A 22,668-nucleotide genomic window follows, 5' to 3' on the forward strand; every position below is an offset into this window, starting at 1 on the left:
GTAATATACAATATATATCAGGTTGACCTCCACGCGGTTCCCTCTGGAAACCGTGGTCATGGTTAATTCTAGTGGAATTCGTCACGATGGGCTGTCATCCCTCACTGGTGCCCCGCTAGTATATCCCGATAGCGCAGGCGGGGTTACCATTCCATTATCACCCATTTAAAAAAAAAATTAAAGTTCACCGGAGCAGCTAGTTTACAATATTAATAGCGATTGATTTAAAATTTATTTGAAAACAACACGAGCCGAGTTTCTTGTCAGTTCTCATCTCGAAACCATTCCGAACTGACGGTAGATTTGACATATCATAATAGTCTGCAATAGACCTGACATGCATAAAGATATTTTGAACTTTTGAATATCTCATCGTGCACTCACTGATGGATATGGATCTAAGGTAGAGCTTCTCGGCGGCGAGGTGCATGTTCATGTGGTAGTTGTAGAGCGAGGCGAGGTGGCCCACGCTCAGCCCCACCTCGTAGTCCTCCGCGCCCAGCAGCTCCTCCTTGATCGCTATCGCCTTCAGGTGCATCGCCTCCGCGTCCTGCACTTGCAACCGACAATTCATTACAATTATTTTTCATTAATTAATTGTTGCTTACAAGTATTATACTAGAGGGAGACTTTGTACAAAAGTCGATTGCTTGGCCACCTCTGTCCCATTCGTGTTTCTACAGTGAAGCAGTTGTGTTTGCATGGCTGTGTTTCGGTTTGAAGGATGGGATATGGCGTGAATTTACTGGGTACAGAGGAATAACACCTGAGTCATCAGGAATGGCAACGCATGCGGGGTATTATGGGCGAGACGGTGTACTCTGTTATGTCCATGGTACTGCTCATGTCTATAAGCGACGGTTACCTCTTTACATCATGTGGGCCGTCAGCTTGTTTGCCATTCTAAGTTGTATAAAAAAAAATAACGTCTACGAGTTGTCTAGTACATATAATACAAGCTTCATTTAATTCATATCTAGATGGCGCTGACGGTATTTATTTCTTTATAAATAAATTTTATCACTGGCAATAAAATTAATAATGGCGACTAATGTATACCGTAATGGTCACGTTGTACTGACCTGGAACTTCTGCATGCTCTGGTAAAGCCTGCCCAGGTTGCCGTAGTGCTTGGCGGTCTGCACGTTTTTCTCCCCGAACGCCATCATGGACAGCGCCAGCGCCGCCTTGTGCAGCGACTCAGACTCCTCCAGTAAGCTTGGCTCTGTCACAGACCAAAACAAGCTCAGTATAATGCTTAGAAGCACAGAATAAATAGTCACATAACGTCCCATTTCACTTATTAATAAGAAGAACATATCTTTTTAAAATTGTTTAATATATGAATGATAAATCTATAAACTAATATGATTATATCTTTTTAGAGTTCTAAAAAAAGTAGTGGGTTTATGTTTGTATATTAAATGTATAATAAGTATAGTTTGTTCCAATAGAACTTATTGAGAATGTAAACAAATCAATAACCGATCATAAGACAGACGTCTGCTGATGTTCAATTGTAGTACACGTCCAAAATCGATTATTCGATTGAATATTACGCGATAATGCGATAATATCAGTAAAACTTGGTTATTTTTTTCTATAAGTACTATAATTAGCTATATAATCATAAACGCGGCGAGAGGGGGCGCGGCGGGCACATTTCTTAGCTATTACCACTGATATCCTGTCCGGCCGGGGTGTCCAACGCGATCTCTTCTAATATTAGGGCCTTGACACGTTTCGCGGACGCGAGCAGCAGATGGTCGGCCGGTACTAGATTCTGAAACACACAAACCATCAATTAAGATAGGTGAAGAATGATCATACATCTTTTGGAGGAAATTCCTCTTCAAATTATGGCCATATTTGTCAAGATACTAACAGTAACCTCAGGCTTTGTTTGCGTAAAATGTGCTAAAAATATTAAGTATATGTGTGTTAATTCGCAAAAGTACGATTTGTCTACAAAATTTCATACAAATCCATTAAAATGGTAGAACTATTAAGAGCACTTACAACGAAGTGTGACAACGTCGCATTTAGCTGTCAATTTCCTAAAATATTTGAAATTTTTTCAATCAGAAGATTGAATGAATGAACGAATGAAAGTTCTTTATCATTCCCTTCAAAGAATGATATAAAGATATAAACTATAAAGATTTACAATATGTACACAAATAAAATAAATAATTAATTACATAAACTTATTTACATAAAAGCAAGATAAAGAGGCGACAATGGGCGGTCTTATCGCTGAATACCGATCTCTTCTAGGCAACCTTAAGATGGACAAGAATAATTAAAATTATGTTCGATTAATTATTTAAAAAGAAAAAAAGAATTAAAACGATAATCTTATAAAATACTTTTAATAATATGCCACTAAAAACCTGGATTTGAAAAGTTCAGAGGAAAAATGATAGATAGATAGATAGATAGATACTCTTTATTGTTTCCTCCAAAAGATTGCAACAGTAAACCTATTATAAATATAAATAATTACAAGAAATAATCACAATGAGAAAACAATGGGCGACCTTATCGCTAAGAGCGATCTCTTGCAGGCAACCTTTGGATGGAGAGGAGCAATTATAAACAATTTGGTGGGAGGCACGATGAAATTGTTATTTCTAGATATAGGAGATGTAATACATATAATAATATAAATGAATACTTAAATAATTCAAAAATTGTAAAACAGGTGTAGAGTTTTTAGTAGAAGATTTTTATTTTAAAGTTTTAGTTAGCTAGTAGAGTACTCGTATTTTATAAAAACATAATTAGAAACATTGAAAATTGTTCCCTCGTTTTTGTAAATTGACAGATACTTGCGACGTTGCTGTACTTCCGTAAACAAAAGTTATGGACGCTCTTACGTATTACCATCATCTCAGCCATTATCCGTCCACTGCTGGACATAGGCCTCCCCCATAAACCACCATAAGGTACGGTTCTGAGCCACCTGCATCCACTAACCATTATTAATGTGTCAAAGAATCAATGGTAACAGTAGCAAAAATAATAAATACCAATATATAATGTTGGAATACACACGCGCTGAGAAAAAGCGAAATATACTACTAGACTGGTATTATATGATAGAAGTTTTATCAAAATCAGCTCAACAGTTTACTTTTTAAATAGAAATAATCGATTTTTCTACGATTGAAGTCGGTTTTTTCATGTAACATACACACAATCTTAAATTCTTATATAGATAGAGTGTCTTCATAGAAATGTTTCGAGAAAAACGGGACAACTTTTTCATACAATTTTGCGTGATATAAAGAAATAGTTATGAATGATTCCTTTATATCTTCTATATTTATTTTGTCTTATAATTTCTGCATCTTTTTAATTTATTTAAACACAGCTGTAACATACATATTTACACAGTTAAATAACAATTTAACAGCCACTAAAATTTGTACAAATGTATAACGCAAGTGAAGAGAACACACAAAATTAAATAATGCCATTGAAAACTATATCATCTGATATGATGATCAGTTTTTAACTATCCACTACTGGACATAAGCCTTTCCCATAAAGGGAGTTGTTGTTTCCCATACAGCTGGTTGTTGCCACGCTTGGCAGGCGGCTTGACAATCGCAATTAGGCTTTTAGAGATATTTTAAGAGGGACGCTGCTGCCCATCCTTCGCCCTCCCTTAGTCGCCTCTTACCACACCCAATAATGCGCTCACACTTTTTTTTTACTAAATAATACGTCAATATACATTTTATGCGTAAGTATTACATTGATAAAAAACGAATCATTTTTCAGACAAAAAGTTGAGCCGTTTTTGAGGCTAGATGCTCTATCTATTATATATAATGTATGAATATCTTGGGTGATGAGTACCACGAACCGCTGGTAAGGTTTACCTCGATGATGCGTATGGCGCGCTCGGCGTGGTCGCGCGCCTTGTAGAACAGCCCCGAGGAGTACTCGAGCACGTAGAGCGCGTACGCCAGGTCCTCCTGCGCCGTGGCCACGTGCAGGCTGCTGCGCCCGAACACGCGCCGCAGCGTGCCCAGCGCCTCCTGCGGCCACCGCATCACGCTCGTCACGCTCGTCACATTCACCATGCTCGCCAACACTCTCACCACAATATCGGGCTCGCTACTGAGGTGCCATTTCTCTATGTCCACGGTACTGCTCATGTGTATGGGCGACGGTTACCACTTTCCATCAGGTGGGCCGACAGCTTGTTTGCCATTCTAAGTTGTATAAAAACAAAAATACAGCGAAATCTTTACTGTAAGGACCATTATGAATTAATTTTCTACATACATACATTTAAGATGAAATTATCATAATTGTAGTTTATAATGGTCCATAAAATAGTAATTTCGGGAAATTGTTAGAGAAATGGCGCCTCAGAATCAGCATCGTTGTGTGATTTTTTTTATAGTAACACTATATTTTACTCGTGATATTGTCCAGCTTAAATGATGGTCATCATTTTCCATTAGCTGAACTATCAATTTTGTCATTCTATAGTGACCATGGTTTTGCAAGTTGAAGAGTAGTAGTAGTAGTAGTTAAGTGACGATTACCACATTCCATTAGGAGAACTTCAACTTGGGTCTAGTAAGTACAAGCAAATACGGTCCTTGGAGCCGGACAGGTGGCAATTGTGAGTACAAGCAGTTTTAGTCCTTTGAGCCGGACAGCTGGTTAGTATGAGCATGAGCAGCTATGGTCCTTTGAGCCGGACAGGTGGCAAGTGTGAGCATGAGCGGGTATAGTTGTTCTCGGAGCCGGACGGCAGGCGACCGACCTCGTAGACGGCGACGCTGTGCGTGATGGAGTCGACGTTGAGCAGGTAGAAGCCGTAGTCGAGCAGCGCGGCGGCGGTGCGCGGGTGGCGCGGGCCGAAGTGCGCGCGCGCCAGCGCCACGGCCTGGCGCACGAGCAGCCCGGCCGCCGCGAACCGCCGCTTCACCACGCACGCCTTGCCGCACGCGCGCAGCACCTCCACCGTGATCCTGCGCGCACACCATCACACGCTTGCACACTATTTCTTCTCTTCAACTTTACTACACTTTACAGACTTCAAAAGGGCTTTTTTTTAAATGATGACAATGAAATAGTAACCCCTGCCTGCACTATCGGCATAAGCTGGTGGGGCACCAGGGAGGAATGATAGGCGAGGATAAAAATAGGTGAGGCAGGTCAGTTGGCCAATCGTGATGAACACACCATACATACAGCACGATGGTTTCCAGGGGGAACTACGTGAAGATCGACCTGATAGCATATATTGCTAGCAATAGTATTGGTAGTCCGCATTACTAAAAATCCTTTTCCCCTAGTTCAGGAGGGCTTCTAGATAAGCCCTCTTGTACTCAGTGAGCACAGTATAATTCAGTTTGGTACATATCTGTCACGCTAGTGTTTCATTAGGGTAGGCAGAGACAATAGTCTGCCGAGTGCTTCGATTCAAACTACAAGGTAATTAATATGTGTAGGCATGGCGCAGCGGGGTGGTGAGGGTGGTGAGGGTGGTGAGGGTGGTGACCTGGGCGGCGTCCAGTCGTCGAGCAGCGCGAGCGCGCGCAGGCTCCAGGCGTGCGCGGCGCCGTAGTCGCAGCGCACGAAGAACAGCGCGCTGAACTCCTTGCACAGCCGCGCCGCTAGCGCCGCGCCGCCCCACGCGCCCCGCGTACACGCCGCCGCGCGCCCGCCGCCCGCCACGCCCGCCCTGCGCACGCGCACCGCCGCACGGCATTAGTCGTCGTATAATAATATAACGTTTTCCGCCACCAACCTCTTCCTTCTGCCGACTATGGACAGTTAGTGGTCGAAACAGCGTTATCCATTTTATACATCACCAACGCACCTACCAAACGTTGCAACTACTGTCGAAACCCCCCCAATAGAGAAAGGCCTATGTTCGTATAATGTTAAATAAAAGGGCAATCAATTCCACCAAAATAATTATATGCAACAAAAAGCTTTCCTTTTCGTTTTAAAAGATACATTTTCTAAAGTTTAATCATTTTAGACCATACGACATCTTTGTTTTAAATTTCTTCAACAAAATTATTTAACAAGAAATTCACGTTTCAGTTCACTAGCAGAGCACTTTTTAAACAATCAAACTTAAACATTGCAAAATGATTAATTATTTTTGAAATTAACTTGATAATTGCGATATTTCTATATATATATATATATATATATCAACAGGGGGCACTCACTGTTCTGTATCGTCACATTCTGTCTGCAGGGCCTTGTCGCACGTGTCGCCGACCGCGATCGGTCCGTCGGGCAGCTGGCCGCTCGCCTGCGGCTCCAGGCCGAGCAGCTTCAGCGCGAGCGCGTATGTCTCCGCCGCTGCGGGGAAGCAGCAGTAGGCCGACTGTGTGTTCAATAACCTGGCGGCGTGCGAGCAACACTGTGACACGTACTCCGGTGGAATAGTGAGGACAGGGAGGGGATGAGCTGTGTCAAACTATTATTAAAGAGAACAGTGGAGACGTAAGCGGCTTGAATCACACACATATACAGCAACTGAATCAAAATGTTTGATAGATTTTTTTATAAAGGCGAAAATGCTAGATTGACAGTTGCTAGATTCGAGCTGCTTGACCTTCTATGGATACATATCTATGAAAAGTATTTAGCGAACTAAGTGCTCGCAAAGTATATCGATTGTATACCTATATATAATACAAAATTAGGTTTTATTTATTTATTTAAGGCAAACAAACAGCTAAAACAATACATAATTATATACTTAAATAGTAATTTGGCAGCCACTAGAATTTGCACAAAATAAAATACAAGTAAACGAAACATAAAATTAGACAATACTAAATTAAACAAAATTAAACAAATACTATTGAAAACTACAGCAACATTGTCAATAATAATGCTCAGAAGTTAATAAAACATTTTTTTCAGAAAAACACATTATTTGAGAATAATACCTGTATAACCGTTAAAAAAAATAGATAATAATTTAGAATAAAAAAAAAATTAGGAAAAATTAAGACTTCTGACTGTATATTAAAGAGAAATTATATAAAAAAGAAATCTTTGAAAACAAATGAAAAACGTTTTTAAAACAACATCTTTTTATATGACGACGATTTATACAATTGGCGAGCTCAATGCCTTGAATGCCATATTCTATAGCAACTGATCATTAAGAAATAAATATCTTAGAAAGATAGAAATATTTAATCTCTCTAACTGCCCAGTAATTCAATATGTGTCAATTTGAATTTAAAACAGATGGTTCTGATCCCATTCGTATTTCTACCGTGAAGCAGTTGTGTTTGCATGGCTGCGTTTCGGTTTGAAGGGTGGGATATGGCAGTGAATTTACAGGATACAGAGGAATAACACCTGAGTCCTCAGGAATGACAACGCATGGGAGGTATCATGGGCAAGACAGTACACTCTGTTATGTCCATGGTACTGTTCATGTATATAGGCGACAGTTACCACTTTCCATCAGGTGTACCGTTAGCTTGTTTGCCATTCTAAATTGTATAAAAAAAAAATAGATGGACATAGCAATGCTTACTTCTATCTTTGGGTTTAGATACCAAATAAAAAATAAGGTAAAACAACATCGTACCTATGGCAACACTCGAGGGTGAGTCGTTTGTAATATGTGGTCTGTGGTTGCGCCTGGCAGAGGTCGCGGCACTGTAGAAGCACGCGCTGCGCGTCCGCGTACCAACCCGCTTCGTTCAGGAAGCCGCCTGAAAATCAATACGGATATTTAAAAAATAGTTTTTTTTACAACACAGGGGGCAAACGAGCATGAAGCTCACTTGATGGTAAGTGACTACCGCCGCCTATGGTCACCCACAACACCAACGGCATTGCAGGTGTGTTGCTAACCTTTTAAAAAGGAATATACTCTTTTCTTGACGGTCCTGATGTCGTATCAGTTCGGAAATACTGTTGGTGGAAGTTGATTCCAAAGATTGCTGTATTTCAAAGTACCTCTATTTAGCTATTATAATGATCATCAACAGTGATCACTATTTATCATCTATAATGATCATCATCATCATCATATCAGCCGTTAACCGTCCACTGCTGAGCATAGGCCTCCCCCATTATCTGCCATAAGGAACGGTCCTGAGCCACCTGCATCTACTGACTTCCTGCAATGCATTCGAGGTTATCACTCCATCAAGTGGGCGGTCGTCCTACACTATGTTTGTGTGTTATGGAGTCGCCACTCAAGAACCATCGGTTGTCAATTCTTCGAGCTATGTGACCAGCCTATTGCCACTTCAACTTGTTTATACTTCACGTTATGTCGGTCACTTTGGTTCTTTCGTAGATGTCTTCATTTCGGATTGTGTCACGTAAATTTCATGTTATGTCTATAGTGATCATCCATTATCATTTACAATGATAAATAACGATCTTATTCATCATTGTAAATGATTATGATTCTGACTTTCCCAAAATATTTTCTTCTAAAGACCCCAATCTCAATTTTACTTATCATCTGGCTTTTTTAGCCTATATTTTTTAATTTGACTACACCCCCTCTGCGCTATCTCAATGATGAATGATTTCCTCTGTTGAACCCCTAATTTTCTCCGGATCTGTTACTGCTTCCTTGAAAGTCTCCAACGCCTACAAGGGCACGTTGTTGCCCATTTTGAGAACCTATAGTCTGGCATATAACATATCTCAGTCAAGCGGACGACGTCGCGGATTATTTAGTTTTTTTTTTTCATTTAAGAGTTTCCTCTTGTCGGTGCAACTAATTCATGCATCTTCCTCCAGCCAGCTCTATCCCAGGCCATATCCTTTATCTCCCTATACGACATGACGCCTAGTGTTTCCTTTATCTGTCGCATGTAGTTATTCCTCGACTTATAACAAGTATTGACAATAAAATAATAATCTTAAGTTAGTTCTTAATTTAAAGAGACATTGAATTAATTTTGTTTTAACTCCGCATTTGGAAATCCCAAATATATGGTATAATATAAATAGGTTGATAAAATATTTCTTTCTAACGACTCTGTACATTAGGAATAGCAGAGATATGGGTTCGAATCCCATAAGATCGAGTAGTCGGAAATTAATTTATTGACGAAACTAACTTTTTTTTTTAAATTAAAAATAAATAAGACATAACAAAATATTTATTTTTACTTAATTGTGTTAATTAGCGAAAAAGAACCTGTTTCACGGATCCGATTTTATAGCTCTCTGAATATATTATAATTATTAGAATATTGAGGCATGGCAACATGAATATTCACTAGGAAAAAAAAAACTAACTAGCAGTGTAATAACAAATAAAATACAAGACGGGTTTCTCCATTGCCCTGTATTTAAAAAGTCCACCATATAATTATGGAAAATTAAAGCAAATCCTTATTAAAATATAATTAATATGGAAGAGAGTTTATATATATATACGGACTTACCAAGTCTGAGTCCCAGCTGTATGAGTGGGTCCCGAGAACCAGTGTTGGACTCGCATTTGGACAGGTATGCGGTCGCCAACTCCGTTGACAGCCAGTTTGAACCGTGTTCTATCACCGCCTGAAATATAAAACAATGTATGGTAAATACCTATAATAGATAATTTGGTGGCAAGCAAGTATGCATCCCGTCTGATGGTAAACCGTCACAGTGACTCGCGCGTTGCCTACCCAGAAGAAATTTTATTAAGCCTTTTTTTGTAGAACTCCACGCTGCAGTATCTAGAGAAAACCTCGATAGGAAATTAATTTCATAATTTGAACGTTAGCGGGGAGCAAACTTCTGTGAAAGTGCATTATGTGTAGAATCCATTTAGAATCTAGTGTGTGAGTCTGAATTCTTTGTCGATGACGAGTGACGATGACAAAAGGTGGCATCGTATTAAATAATTCCTTAGAACACAATCCGTTATACAAGTGAATACATATGTATATATATTCTTATTTATGTAGGTTTATCCTCATCGTCATAGTCATATTAATATTGTATTTTTCAATATATATATATAAGGATTTATAATTTATGTAAATATTTATTTTAATTTCTGTTTAGCACTACTACTGCCCCACTCACTACTTCCTATGCCACTTGTGTTAGGTTGATTGGAAGAAATCTCTTTTAGAGATAAGTTCACCTTTGCTAACATTGTTATTAACTTATTGTTGTTACTGTATGTTTTAGTACAATAAAGATATATATATATATATATATATATATATATATATATATATATATATATATATATATATATATATATATATATATATATATATATATATATATATATTGCTCATATTATATATGTATATATTAAGGACTCCAATAATATTAATCATGTAATAACATGTTTCTTTATCTATTGATTACAATATTTAACATCCTTGTACTTAATTTCGCAGTATTTATTATTATTAAGACAATTATGTATCAGACATACGAAAACGTTTGACGTCACGCCCACCTGCACTTGGGGCAGGTAGATAAGGAAACAAACAATGGATTATTAAATACTAAAATGCAACAACGCGGATGTCAGATGAGCTAATTGACCAGACTTTTTCCACAACTATCACCCTTCATTATCATTGGGTTGCCCTTAGGGGGAAAGGGATTGTTAGCAATGGAGTTTGACGCCAGCATATACTGATCGTGAACAATTCAGGCGATAGGCCAACTGACCTGCTTCATCCTTATCATTCTTCACTGGTGTTAACTCATTTGCTTAGTGGAAAAGGGATTGTAAGTAATGGGGTCTAATAGCGCCACTGCTAGCAATAAACTCCATCAGGTCGACCTCCACGCGGTTCCCCTTGGAAACCATCGTGGTTAATTTTTACTGAATTAATCCGGATGGATCAATTGACCTGCTTTCATCCGCATCTATCATATAGCACTGTTGACCCGCCAGCGTATTCCTATAACGATGTCTGGCTCCGGTTACCATTCCATTAATACCCATTAAAAAAAAAATACATTAAAAAAACTTGTAATTGTTTATATCTACAATAAGTTCACTATTTATTTATTTATTTATCCAAAGCACAAAATACACTGTATAGGATATATAGTACATAATAACATTACAAAAATTATAAATTACAGTCAACATAATTCAATTTTTTCTTTTTAATTATATTCAAACAATAAAGAGTATCCATCTTTTTTTTTCTTTATACAACTTAGAATGGCAAACAAGCTGACGGCAGACCCGATAGAAAGTGGTAACCGTCGCCTATAGACATGAGCAGTACCGTGGACATAACAAAGTATACTGTTTCGCCCATGATACCCCCCATGCGTTGCCATTCCTGAGGACTCAGGTGTTATTCCTCTGTACCCAGTAAATTCACGCCATATCCCACGCTTCAAACCGAAACACAGCCATGCAAACACAACTGCTTCACGGTTGAAACACGAATGGGACAGAGGTGCCCAAGCAATCGATTTTCGTACAAAGTCTCCATCTATCTATCCATTATATCATCATTAAAAAAAAAAAAACAATAACGCCAGTTCCACATGCCTCTAATGAGGTTTACACGCAAATTTCAAACAGCCAGCGACCAAATCCATCGCCGCGTGGATCCGGATCCGCGCACAACAAACGACGCACATTCACAATAGATAAATTGATTGCGCGTGCGCACGCACGAAGGTACTTACGAGTAATGAATGGCGGATGGTAGGCAGCGCCCACGGGTATCATTTTATGGAGAACAAATACACATCTATTATAATCATATCTAAGAAAATTAATTGCCTAAAAATTATCACTCCAGAATGTCTTAGGGTTTTTTTTGATGGGTGAAAATGGTACGGTAACCCCGCCTGCGCTAACGGGATACGCTGGCGGAGCACCAGTGAAGGGTGATAGATGAGAATGAAAACAGGCCAGGTAGCTCATCATGATGAATTCATCAGGAATTAACCATGATGAGGAGGTGCGGGTGGAGTGGTAATAATAACATACATACATATCTCCTGTCTCCCATTAGGATAGGCAGAAACAATGGAACGCCAAATGCTGCGATTCAAACAAACCTCTTTCGCTTCTTCTACATTCATCAATCTTTCATACACGCTCGCCGGTAATAATAAATATTATATATCAAAAATAAATAAGTATTTAATTAAGCTTTGCTAATGTTTTTACATGTTGTATTTTTTAAAGATAAATGAAGTTATTTGAAATTTTCTACGCCTAGTTAGGCATACAAGCATACGGCCCACATGATGGTAAGCGGTTACCGTAGCCTATGAACACCTGCAATACCATGGACATTACGCGCGCATTGCCGGACCTAAAGAAACCTCATTACCTCTTTTTTGAAGAACCATACGGATGAGTGAGTGATTGAGTGTGTGTAACGGGGACTGGTGTCCCCATTGCAAGTAATATGTGACTTCCCCGTCTATCACATTACTGTCTGGTTGGCGCCAGAGTTGGTAATGAGTATGACATTGAGTTCATGAATTGTGTTTATAATATTAGACGACGTAACAGATTGATGTTACACTTGTTACAGTTACCTACAGCTGCCAACGACAGATGTTCATGATCATGTACAGAACAGTTAAAAGATTTGGGAATAATTATAATGTTATTAAAAATACATAATACAATTTACTGTATATAATACTTCTTTTATAATTCCCCTCCTCTTCCCCTCGGATCTCCGTAGTGTATGGACGTGTGTACAAATTCTGTTTCAATAGTTTATTTTAATAGTACTCTAAACAAATAGAAATACACTATAATAATTCTAGTAATACTAGGAGTGTATGAAGACAGCGCAAGTATATCACGAGCATCGAAATTAAGCACAACTTGCTGCGTGAGTTTGATATTGAACCCTTTTATAATTTTTATTACGATAATCCACGCAATTTTGTCAGCTAGAGCTAGAAGAAACGACAAATTGATGTAATTATATAGGGTAGAAGGAGATAGTGCGTTCTGTATTATCGGGGGTCAGCCGTAACTGGACGGAAAGCGATATTGTTCTATTTTGGCGATCGATGTCCATTTATCAAGACACCTGTGCATCACTAGATATTTTTTGTGAGTCACTTAAAGTTCTCATTAAAGTGGATATCTGTACATTCAACTGAGCACTGACCATTGTAGTCTGATCTTTGATTTCGTCGGTGGGCAATTGATATTTATATACAAAATAACAAAATTTTTTGTATCTATTATTTCTTCTGATTTTAATTGTATTGACTGATAATGCCCCTGAAACGAACTCCACCCAAAATATCAACATCCCAATCAGTAGTAACGGCGTCGACTGCTTCCCTGTCATCTAGGGAATCACTACTGCAGCATTATGATTCAGCGCCAGACTTGAATATTCCACAAGAACAAATAGATAAAAGTACTAAAATACTGCGTAGTAAAAGACGACGAAATGATTCTGGTGACATGAACCCTTATGTGGAAGAATTGAAGAGCATGTTTAATAAATTCTCGCTTGAACAGACTACTCGTTTCAATGAACTACAGCAGACGGTTGCTAATATTGAAAGACAGAACACTGATATTTCAAAGTGCTTAGAATTCTTATCCGCAAAATATGAGGAGACACTGACCAAAATACAAACTCTTAAAGAGGAGAGAGCGGAGGATAAGAAACGTATTCACTCTCTAGAGGACAAAATAGAGCAAATGGAACGTAAAAATCGAGTCTCAGGACTTGAAATTAGAAATGTACCTTTGAGTGGTTCTGAAACCGGAAAATCAGAGTCGAAGGAAGACTTGAGTAACATAGTTAAATGTATGGGGAAGTCTCTAAATATTGAAGTTCATGATGCTGAAATAAAAGATGTATACAGAATTAATACAAATAAAGAATTCAACAAAACAATCATTACTGAATTCTCGTCAGTGATTAAAAGAGACAAAATATTAGAAGCGATTAAAAAGTTCAATAAGAATAAAGCTCCTAATGATAAGTTAAATACATCTCATTTAAATTTGAAAGTACCTAAAAAAACAATATTTGTATCTGAAACTCTGACCCAAAAAACTCGAAGACTTTTTTATCTCTCTCGAGAATATGCTCGAAATAATGGCTATGCTTTTTGCTGGACCTCCAGAGGAGTTATATATCTTCGTAAAGCTGAAAATATGCCTCTATACAGAATTAACGACGAGAGTGATCTTCCTAAGCCGAAACAGATAATTTGACTAGATTTCTTGTTGTTTGTCGCATTTAATTTTATTCTGGTTTACTTTGATCTTACTTATTTTATTATATGTAGTAATTATTATAGTATTAACATATTAAGCAAATCTGCTGTTAAATTATCCACATTTACTTCTAGAAAAGTACATGCATTTACACAACAACTTACATCACATATATCTCATCATATTACATCTGTCTGTTTTAAAATGGTCTTATATTTGTTTGCCTTTTTGTCTAAAAACTTAAAAATGGCTCAGATTTTGAAGTCGGTGATATCATTACTTATCATTAAGAAAAAAAATGGTTCATTTATTTTTATTTTTAAAATTCAATATATTAAATAATATTGCTGATGATTTGGATCAGATTGAGGTATCTAAATCTATGGTATGTGACACGGAAAAGTGTATTGACTTTGTTCCTAAAGAAAAATGTTTAAAAATTTTAACTCAAAATGTTCGCAGTATCGGTAAGAACTTTGATGGCCTTGTGGTGCTATTGGCGCAAATTAACGTAGATGTTGACATTTTGATTTTAACTGAATGTTGGTTATCATTCTCCCCTGTAATTCCAACTCTTAAAGGATATAATCACTGTGCAAACAAAATCTATCACAATCAGAATGAGGGTGTCATCATCTATTGGAAAAATACTCTCAATATTAATATAGAAGAACCGACTTTTAAACACGGTAATGCTCTTGTAATGGAGTTTGGATCTGAGTATGCCATAATAGCTATTTATCGATCGCCTTCTTACTGCAATATTGAACAATTCCTTGAATCACTTAATTTAATTTTGTCGAAACTAAAAACATTCAATAACATTGCGGTAATGGGAGATGTTAATATAAATATAACAAATGATTGTGAGGATCATAGATCAGTTCAGTATTTGACTCTTTTGGCAACACATGGTTTATTTCCAGCACACCTTTTCGTAACACGTGATAAAAGTAATTCATGTTTAGATCATGTGATGCTAAAATCTAAGAGTCGAGCCTTAACTATTGTACTTCAATCAACATTAACGGACCATAAAGCAGTGTTACTATGCTTATCATTTAATCAGATTGTAAATGTCTCCGATCCAATTCGTTCAAAATTAAATATGATAAGTTTTAGCAAAAATATAGAAAATCTTGACTTGGAGTCTATTTTTCAAATTACCGATCCAAATGATGCCATTAATTTTTTAATTTCTAATCTACAGTCATTGATTAATAAACACACTACTACGTATAAAGTTCCTAGGTCTAAACGAATCTTAAAACCTTGGATTACTCCTGGTTTACTAAAATGTATAAAGAATAAAGATCAACTACATAGAAAACATAAAAAGTTTCCAGATAATGAAACTATCCGTTTAACTTACCATCGATATCGTAATTTCTGTAATGATATTATAAAGAAGGTTAAAACTGAATATGAAAGACAAGAATTAAGTAAAGCTGGTAATGATAGTAAAAAATTATGGAAAACTTTAAAAAATATAACTCATAGTGCTAAAAATAAACAACCACCTCATGAGCTTATAAATTTAAATGATCCCCAGCTATCAGTTGATGAAATTAATGACTATTATGCAAATGTAGGCCAAAATCTTGCAGGAAGGATACCCCAGACTAGACAAAATTATCTTAATATTCCTTATGTTTCTTCCGGTAATAATTATTTTAATTCTTTTGTTATGCTCAGTACTGACGAAAATGAAATCTCACAATTAATAATGAACCTAAAAAATGATTGTTCAGTTGGATGGGATAACATATCTAATGTAATTCTTAAAAAATTTAAAAATAAATTAATTCCATATTTAACTTACATATTTAATTTATGTCTTAGCCAGGGTGTTTTTCCGGATGCACTAAAAATTTCCCTACTTTATCCAATTCACAAGAGTGGTGATAGAGACCGTGTAATAAATTATAGACCAATTTCAATTCTTCCGTCTCTATCTAAAATATTAGAACGTATTATTAATATTAGACTAATAAAATTTCTTGAGAAAAATAAAATTTTGTCAGATAATCAATTTGGATTTCGTTCAGGAAGGTCCACTGATGATGCAGTGGAAGAGATGTTAAATTTTATATCTAGTAGCCTAGATCAGGGTAAAAAATGCCTGGGGATCTTCTTGGACATTGCTAAGGCTTTTGACACGGTCTCTGTTACTACACTTTTACATAAACTGGAGAAAAGTGGAATAAGGGGTACTCAGCTTGCACTATTTGAGAGTTATCTTTCAAATAGAACACAAATGGTTGCAATAGGCAATTATAGGAGTAAACCTCTTCCCATAACCTATGGTGTCCCTCAGGGCAGTATTCTTGGCCCTACTTTATTTTTAATTTATATAAATAATCTATGTAAATTGAAACCCCTCCATGGTAATATCATATGTTATGCCGATGATACGGCTCTCCTTTTCACTGCAGATACTTGGGAGGAGGTATTTCGTGCTGCAAATGAGGGAATTAATGAAGTCACACAATGGCTTACTAATAATACTCTATCTCTAAATACAGAAAAAACTAAATATCTTGCATTTTCCATCCGGGAGTCTACTCAACCGTCTGTTAATTTATGTATTACTGCCCATACTTGTTTACCATTACATCTAAAAAACAATAGAACATGCTCATGTAAATCTTTGGAAAGAACACAGCTAATAAAATATTTAGGTGTATTTATTGATAATAATTTAACATTTAAACAGCATATAAATAAATTAACTTGTAGAATTAGGAAACTTATTTACATTTTCAAACGTCTGAGGCAAGTTGCAGATATGAAAATTCTAAAACTAACTTATACTACATTGTGTCAGTCCCTTTTGACCTACTGTATAGTTGCTTGGGGTGGTGCTCCTAAGACAGTTCTAATAAATCTTGAGATTGCACAGAGAGCTGTTTTAAAGGTTATTAATTTCTATGATTTTCAATATCCCACAAACTTGCTATACCAAAAATGTAATGTTCTTTCTGTCCGTAAATTATATATTCTTAATACTATAAGTAAACAACATTCTATATATCAGTTTGATGCAAATATTTCTGAGCATAAAAGAAGAGTTAATGATGTTCAAGCTTTAAAAAGTTATAATAAATTTCACACATCATTTATTCGGAAGTTTTTATTATTTTTGGGACCATATTTATATAAAAAGGCAAATAAGGAATTATCTATATATTCAAAAACTAAACATATATGCAAAAGAATTGTTAGTAATTGGCTATTAAGTAAGACATATGATGAAACTGAGGATTTGTTATTAGTAGTATGTTAGGTTATGACTGCCATTTTAAAATAACTCATCCATTCCATACATTCACAAATTACACAGTCAAGATTTCATTTACAAAGTATTATTTTGGGCAAATTAAATTATTACCGTATTAGTACCTTAACTTGTATTGTTTCTTTATTTGTATAATTTTGTGTCATTGTGCCATATAGGGAAGAGCACTGCTTATCCTAAAGTACAGGATTTACCTATTTAGGGAGCAGAGTTTTACCTATATTTAAAATGTAACATTTATTTTTGAAATAAATTATTATTATTATTATTATTATTATAATTATAAAAAAAAAAGTAAATATAGGACAAAAAAAATTTGCATCGACCGGGAATCGAACCCGGGCCGCCCGCGTGGCAGGCGAGCATTCTACCACTGAACCATCGATGCTCTCCAAAAACTTTTTAAAATCAATTATACTTTCATATTGTAACGCAATTGTAATGGCAAACAATGATACGAGTTAATTCAAGATCAATTCATTGATTTATATTGACATAGATAACAGTAGGTCATATTATTGCTTATACCGTTAATATTTCACAATACAATTCATCATTATTAATTTATCATAGATCATTAAATACCACAGACAACAACGCATGTAACTTACGACTTCATGAAACATTAAGCCTGTCACTATATTGTTACTATGAAACATTCTGCCTTCATATTGTAAGAATGGCAGAATAGTTACTTGTTGATAGCACATACCTTTCTGAAAGGGGGGAAAGGGATTGTTAGTAATGGGGTCAAATAGCCCTATTACTAGCAATATACCCTGTCAGGTCGACCTCCACGGTGTTCCCCCTGGAAACCATCGTGGCTAATTCTAGTTTAATTCGTCAGGATGGGCTAACTGACCTACTTTCATCTTCATCTGTCATCCCTCACTGGTGCTCCGCCAGTGTATACCAATAGCGCAGACGGGGTTACCATACCATTATCATCCATTAAAAAAAACCTTTCTGAAAATTTTATCTGTGATGCTCTGTTATATATAAATGTTATAATAATCTATTCAATTTCATTAAAATTTGTTCAGTAGTTTTTGAGTGAAAGAGTAACAAATATCCACTCATTCATCCAACAATCCATGCGTTCATAGTTACAAACTTTCGCATTTATAATATTAATATGGACTTTTCCAGGGAAAATAATAAAAAAAAAAATACACAATATGTATTTTCAGACACGTCTATGTCTATGGCTATATAGCCATACCAGACTATTCTGGACCTCAACCCAGAATATTTTGGGGTGGGCATCGAACAAATCTGCGTTGGGCACGACCCACTCGGCACCTTCTCTAAATATGCCAATACTAAAAATGTGCTTTAAAAAAGTTGCTAGATATAGCAATAAGTAGCAACGTTAAATTCAGGGTTTTATAGATGCGCTCGGGTATTGAACCTAAAATCTTAAGACTTCGAAAGGACACTGAGACGAGATCATTGGACTAATAAAACTTAAAATTTGTTTATTTCAGTTTTCCTGTTCACTTATGTAGTTATTTAATTTGTAACATTACCACGATGACCACCACCACCACGAGACAATGTATATTTATTTATCATAAAATAATAATATTTAACCAATTTTAAAAAAAGTACGTAGTGATACGCGACGACTATGCCAGGTTTGTGAATCGATTTATAACCGACATCAAAGTTTATCTTTTTTTTATGTCCATTAAAAATGGATTAAATTTACGGTACGTACAATTTACAAATATTTTTAATCTTAGAAAAGAAGAAATTCTATTATTTATTGTATGTATGACGTATGTGTGACTAAAGACATTTTAATGTAAATGCACAGGTCTAAATGAGATTTCTGGACCGATTCGTTGATTACTTGAGCGTGTTCCCTTTTAAGAAGGTGCTAGTCCTATGTTTTATTATTTAAAATTGAAATTAGTCATATTTGTACTAAATAGTAAAAGTGTGTAATAAAGTTTTATATATTTATTTATTTACTTTTACCCACTTTTTATATATTTATTTTTTTAGCTTCGTCCATGTTACCGTGACATGTAGGGTTGTCAACTATACTGTTTTTCACTACATTATACTTTTTACTGTTAAACAAAAATAAAGTATACAAAATACTGTTTTCAGTATCTAAACACTTAACACTATAAGTGTTAGACTTAGACGGTCTCATAATTTCTTTTTTATTCAGTCAGAGGGCGCTCAGTGCAGATTAATTTAATAAAAAATGAGCTCCTCATTTATTTTTAGTTATAATTGTGGTTATAACTAAAAATAAATAAAACTTATTAATTTACAGTCTTTTTTAAATACATATGAAGTTTTTAAAAAAGACTGTAAATTAATAAGTTTTATGAAAAGCTTTAAAAAAACTGTATTTAAAACATTAAATAAATAAAATACTGTTCATTTGTCTAAAACATTGTTTAATATTGGATTATTATTATTAGCAGAGGGAGACTTTGTACAAAAATCATTTGCTTGGGCGCCTCTGTCCCAGTCGTATTTCTACTGTGAAGCAGTTGTGTTTGCATGGCTGTGTTTCGGTTTGAAGGGTGGAATATGGCAGTCAATTTACAGGGTACAGAGTAATAACTACCTGAATCCTCAGGAATGGCAACGCATGGGGGGTATCATGGGTGAAACAGTATAGTGTGTTATGACCATGGTACTGCTCACGTCTATAGGCGACGGTTACCACTTATATACACAGGTGGGCCGTCAGCTTGTTTGCCATTTGCCTAAGTTGCATAAAAAATTATTCTCAGACCTGAATTATATTCTGTCTTGTAAATAAAAAGTTGGCAACCCTAGTGACATGTGTATTGACCAGGATAAAAAGTAATTTATATATTTCTTCATCCCATATAGTATCCGAATATCAAACTTCACGCTATCTATGTATACTGTGGTACTACTAACCTGAAAGCACTGGAGTAGCCTCAGCTGCGAGTCCGCGTAGAACAGTAGCCGCTCGAAGATGTCCAGCTCGGACAGCTCCGCCGCCAGGATGCACAGCCGCTTCTCCTGCAGCATCTGAAACGAACAACAAATAGCGCAGGTTTATATAGGAATCAATTAGTTTTTCGACGGTTATTTGATAACATTTATTTAGCAATAAACTGAGCTGTGACCATTTTGTGTTACTATGGCACACGCATGAAGGAAGGGAAAGAAAGGAGATTGTTAGCTTATATATTTTGTTTTTTTTTTTATTTGTGCTTTTTTTTCATTCTTTTATCTCGTTTACTGTGTATTATGTGTATGTTTTTTTTTTTATTGTAATTTGTTTGCTGTAAGTTATGTAAATAAATTATCTATCTATCTAGCTATTTATTTACATGACGTCTCCGAACAACATTTACAAATTTTTTGAATTGATTTCAAAAACTCGAATTTATTCCAATCAGATCGAAGAACCTACAAGCGATGAGGAAGAAAGGTTATTGAGTGGCGACAGCGTACGGACAAACTCAGTGAAGGATGACCCCCACTATGGGGTGACGACTTCGAATGCATTGTAGTGGTTGTAAGTAGCTTAGGACCGTTCAGGCAGTCTATGGGGGAAGCCTATGTCCAGCAGTGGACAGATAATGACAGATGATGATGATAATGATTTCAAACACGATGAAAACAATAATAATAATAATAATACTAATAAAGAAATAAATCGTGTTACTATTAGTAATAAAAAAAATGGGTATTGCATTTTGTATGCACGATGCGTTCAGCTGTGATGTCATGTTTTGTTTGTTTTTAACCGACTTTAACAAGAAAGAGATTCTCTATTCGTTTTTATGTTTTTACGATTGTCACCTCATAATTCCATCAGTTGTAAACCGATTTGCAAAAATTACTTTACTTTTATCTGAAAGGATATACTTTCAGGTTAGTTTTTAATCGAAATAACTGGTTTTGCCACAACTGAAAATGTATTTTTACATGTTTGCATGTATACATACATTACATACAATAGTATAATATATAAACGATTACAATAAACTTTCAACAACGATCCTACAGTGCGTAAATAAGGAAAACCAACACTATTATAAAAAAAAAAACTGGGTTACAAAAACATCATAATTTTATATACTATATATATATATATATATATATATATATATATTTATTTATTTAGAGATTAGTAAATCATATAGAAATTTTATCAAAACCGGTTCTATAGTTTAATAAAAAAAATAAAAATAAGTGATTTCCCATTTTTTTTAATAGATGATAATGGAATGTTATCCCCGCCTGCGCTAACAGTGAGGGGTGATACGTAAAAATGAAAAGGCAGGTCAGTTAGTCCATCGTGGCGAATACACTTGGAATTCAGCACAATGGTTTCCACGGGGCAGTCGACCTGTTAGGGTATATTGTTAGCAATGGGACTGGTAATCCAGATTACCATCAATCCCCCCCCCCCTCTATAAAATTTGGTTTTTATTGTGGAAAACAATTTTATATATGATTAGAATAGGCGTTTGCACCATTCATTTATCTATAAGACACGTGTCGTGTGGCAGTGACGCGCCGACGGCGTGACGCCGCCGGCCGCACGCCGGAACACATTACGAGATAATAAAGTAACATTGTTGTAACGTTAATAAACGCAATTCTGTGTGTCAACGGACCACTGTATATAGGGCGACATTGTAAAAACGTCCAATATGTTGTTGTTTATATTCGATGCGTAGATGGGCGGCTGTCACAAGTGACAGGCGGCGAGCGGCGAGCGACAAGCGTGCACGTGACACTCACTAACTCGATTTACAAGCAGCGGATAAAGCTCACTTACCGAATAAAGGATTCAAAATTTGTGTCACGCAATAATTCTTTCTTTAATCCAATCACAATAAAATTATAAAGAGGATTTATATAATTGTTACTTATTTTAATTATTTTGTAGTACGAGAGAGTTTGAAAAAAAAATAAGGCATATTAATCAAGATGCAATTATTTCTATATACAATTTTTATTATAATTCTAATATGTACTCGTATGTAGTTAATGTAACTCGCATTAGTTTAAATAAAATTAAGTTAATTTAATAAATTAAATACACATTTCAAGACGCCAAATTGCCTGCTCTATTTGGTTATTTTATTATAATGATAATATTAGGAATCTCTGATTAGAAAAGAATATTTTTATTTATTTTTCTCCTTATACATTACTGCACACACAAAGAAAAAAA

At 35.9% G+C, this 22,668-nt stretch overlaps 1 protein-coding gene and 1 non-coding gene across 4 annotated transcripts in view; both read right to left on the minus strand.

Annotated features, from left to right (window-relative positions):
* Positions 1-22,668, minus strand: part of LOC113520719 (amyloid protein-binding protein 2) — an 84,445-nt gene that overhangs the window by 5,701 nt on the left and 56,076 nt on the right. The window contains exons 2-11 of one of the 3 annotated variants that reach the window (XM_052897506.1): positions 20,391-20,504; positions 9,429-9,546; positions 7,601-7,727; positions 6,213-6,389; positions 5,531-5,713; positions 4,790-4,997; positions 3,891-4,049; positions 1,678-1,783; positions 1,083-1,225; positions 385-550 (exon numbers count right to left, since the gene is read on the minus strand). In XM_052897506.1, the coding sequence (XP_052753466.1) occupies positions 385-550; positions 1,083-1,225; positions 1,678-1,783; positions 3,891-4,049; positions 4,790-4,997; positions 5,531-5,713; positions 6,213-6,389; positions 7,601-7,727; positions 9,429-9,546; positions 20,391-20,504 (1,501 nt within the window). Of the gene's footprint in view, positions 1-384; positions 551-1,082; positions 1,226-1,677; positions 1,784-3,890; positions 4,050-4,789; positions 4,998-5,530; positions 5,714-6,212; positions 6,390-7,600; positions 7,728-9,428; positions 9,547-20,390; positions 20,507-22,668 lie in introns of all 3 variants that reach the window. The other 2 variants (XM_052897507.1, XM_052897508.1) reach the window with 2 other exon arrangements.
* Positions 17,795-17,865, minus strand: Trnag-gcc (transfer RNA glycine (anticodon GCC)). Its single transcript has one exon. It is a non-coding gene; the product is annotated as a tRNA-Gly (tRNA).

Source organism: Galleria mellonella, unplaced genomic scaffold (genome assembly GCF_026898425.1).
Source record: "Galleria mellonella isolate WM207_F2 unplaced genomic scaffold, CSIRO_AGI_GalMel_v1 utg36, whole genome shotgun sequence".
NCBI classification, from domain to species: domain Eukaryota; kingdom Metazoa; phylum Arthropoda; class Insecta; order Lepidoptera; family Pyralidae; genus Galleria; species Galleria mellonella.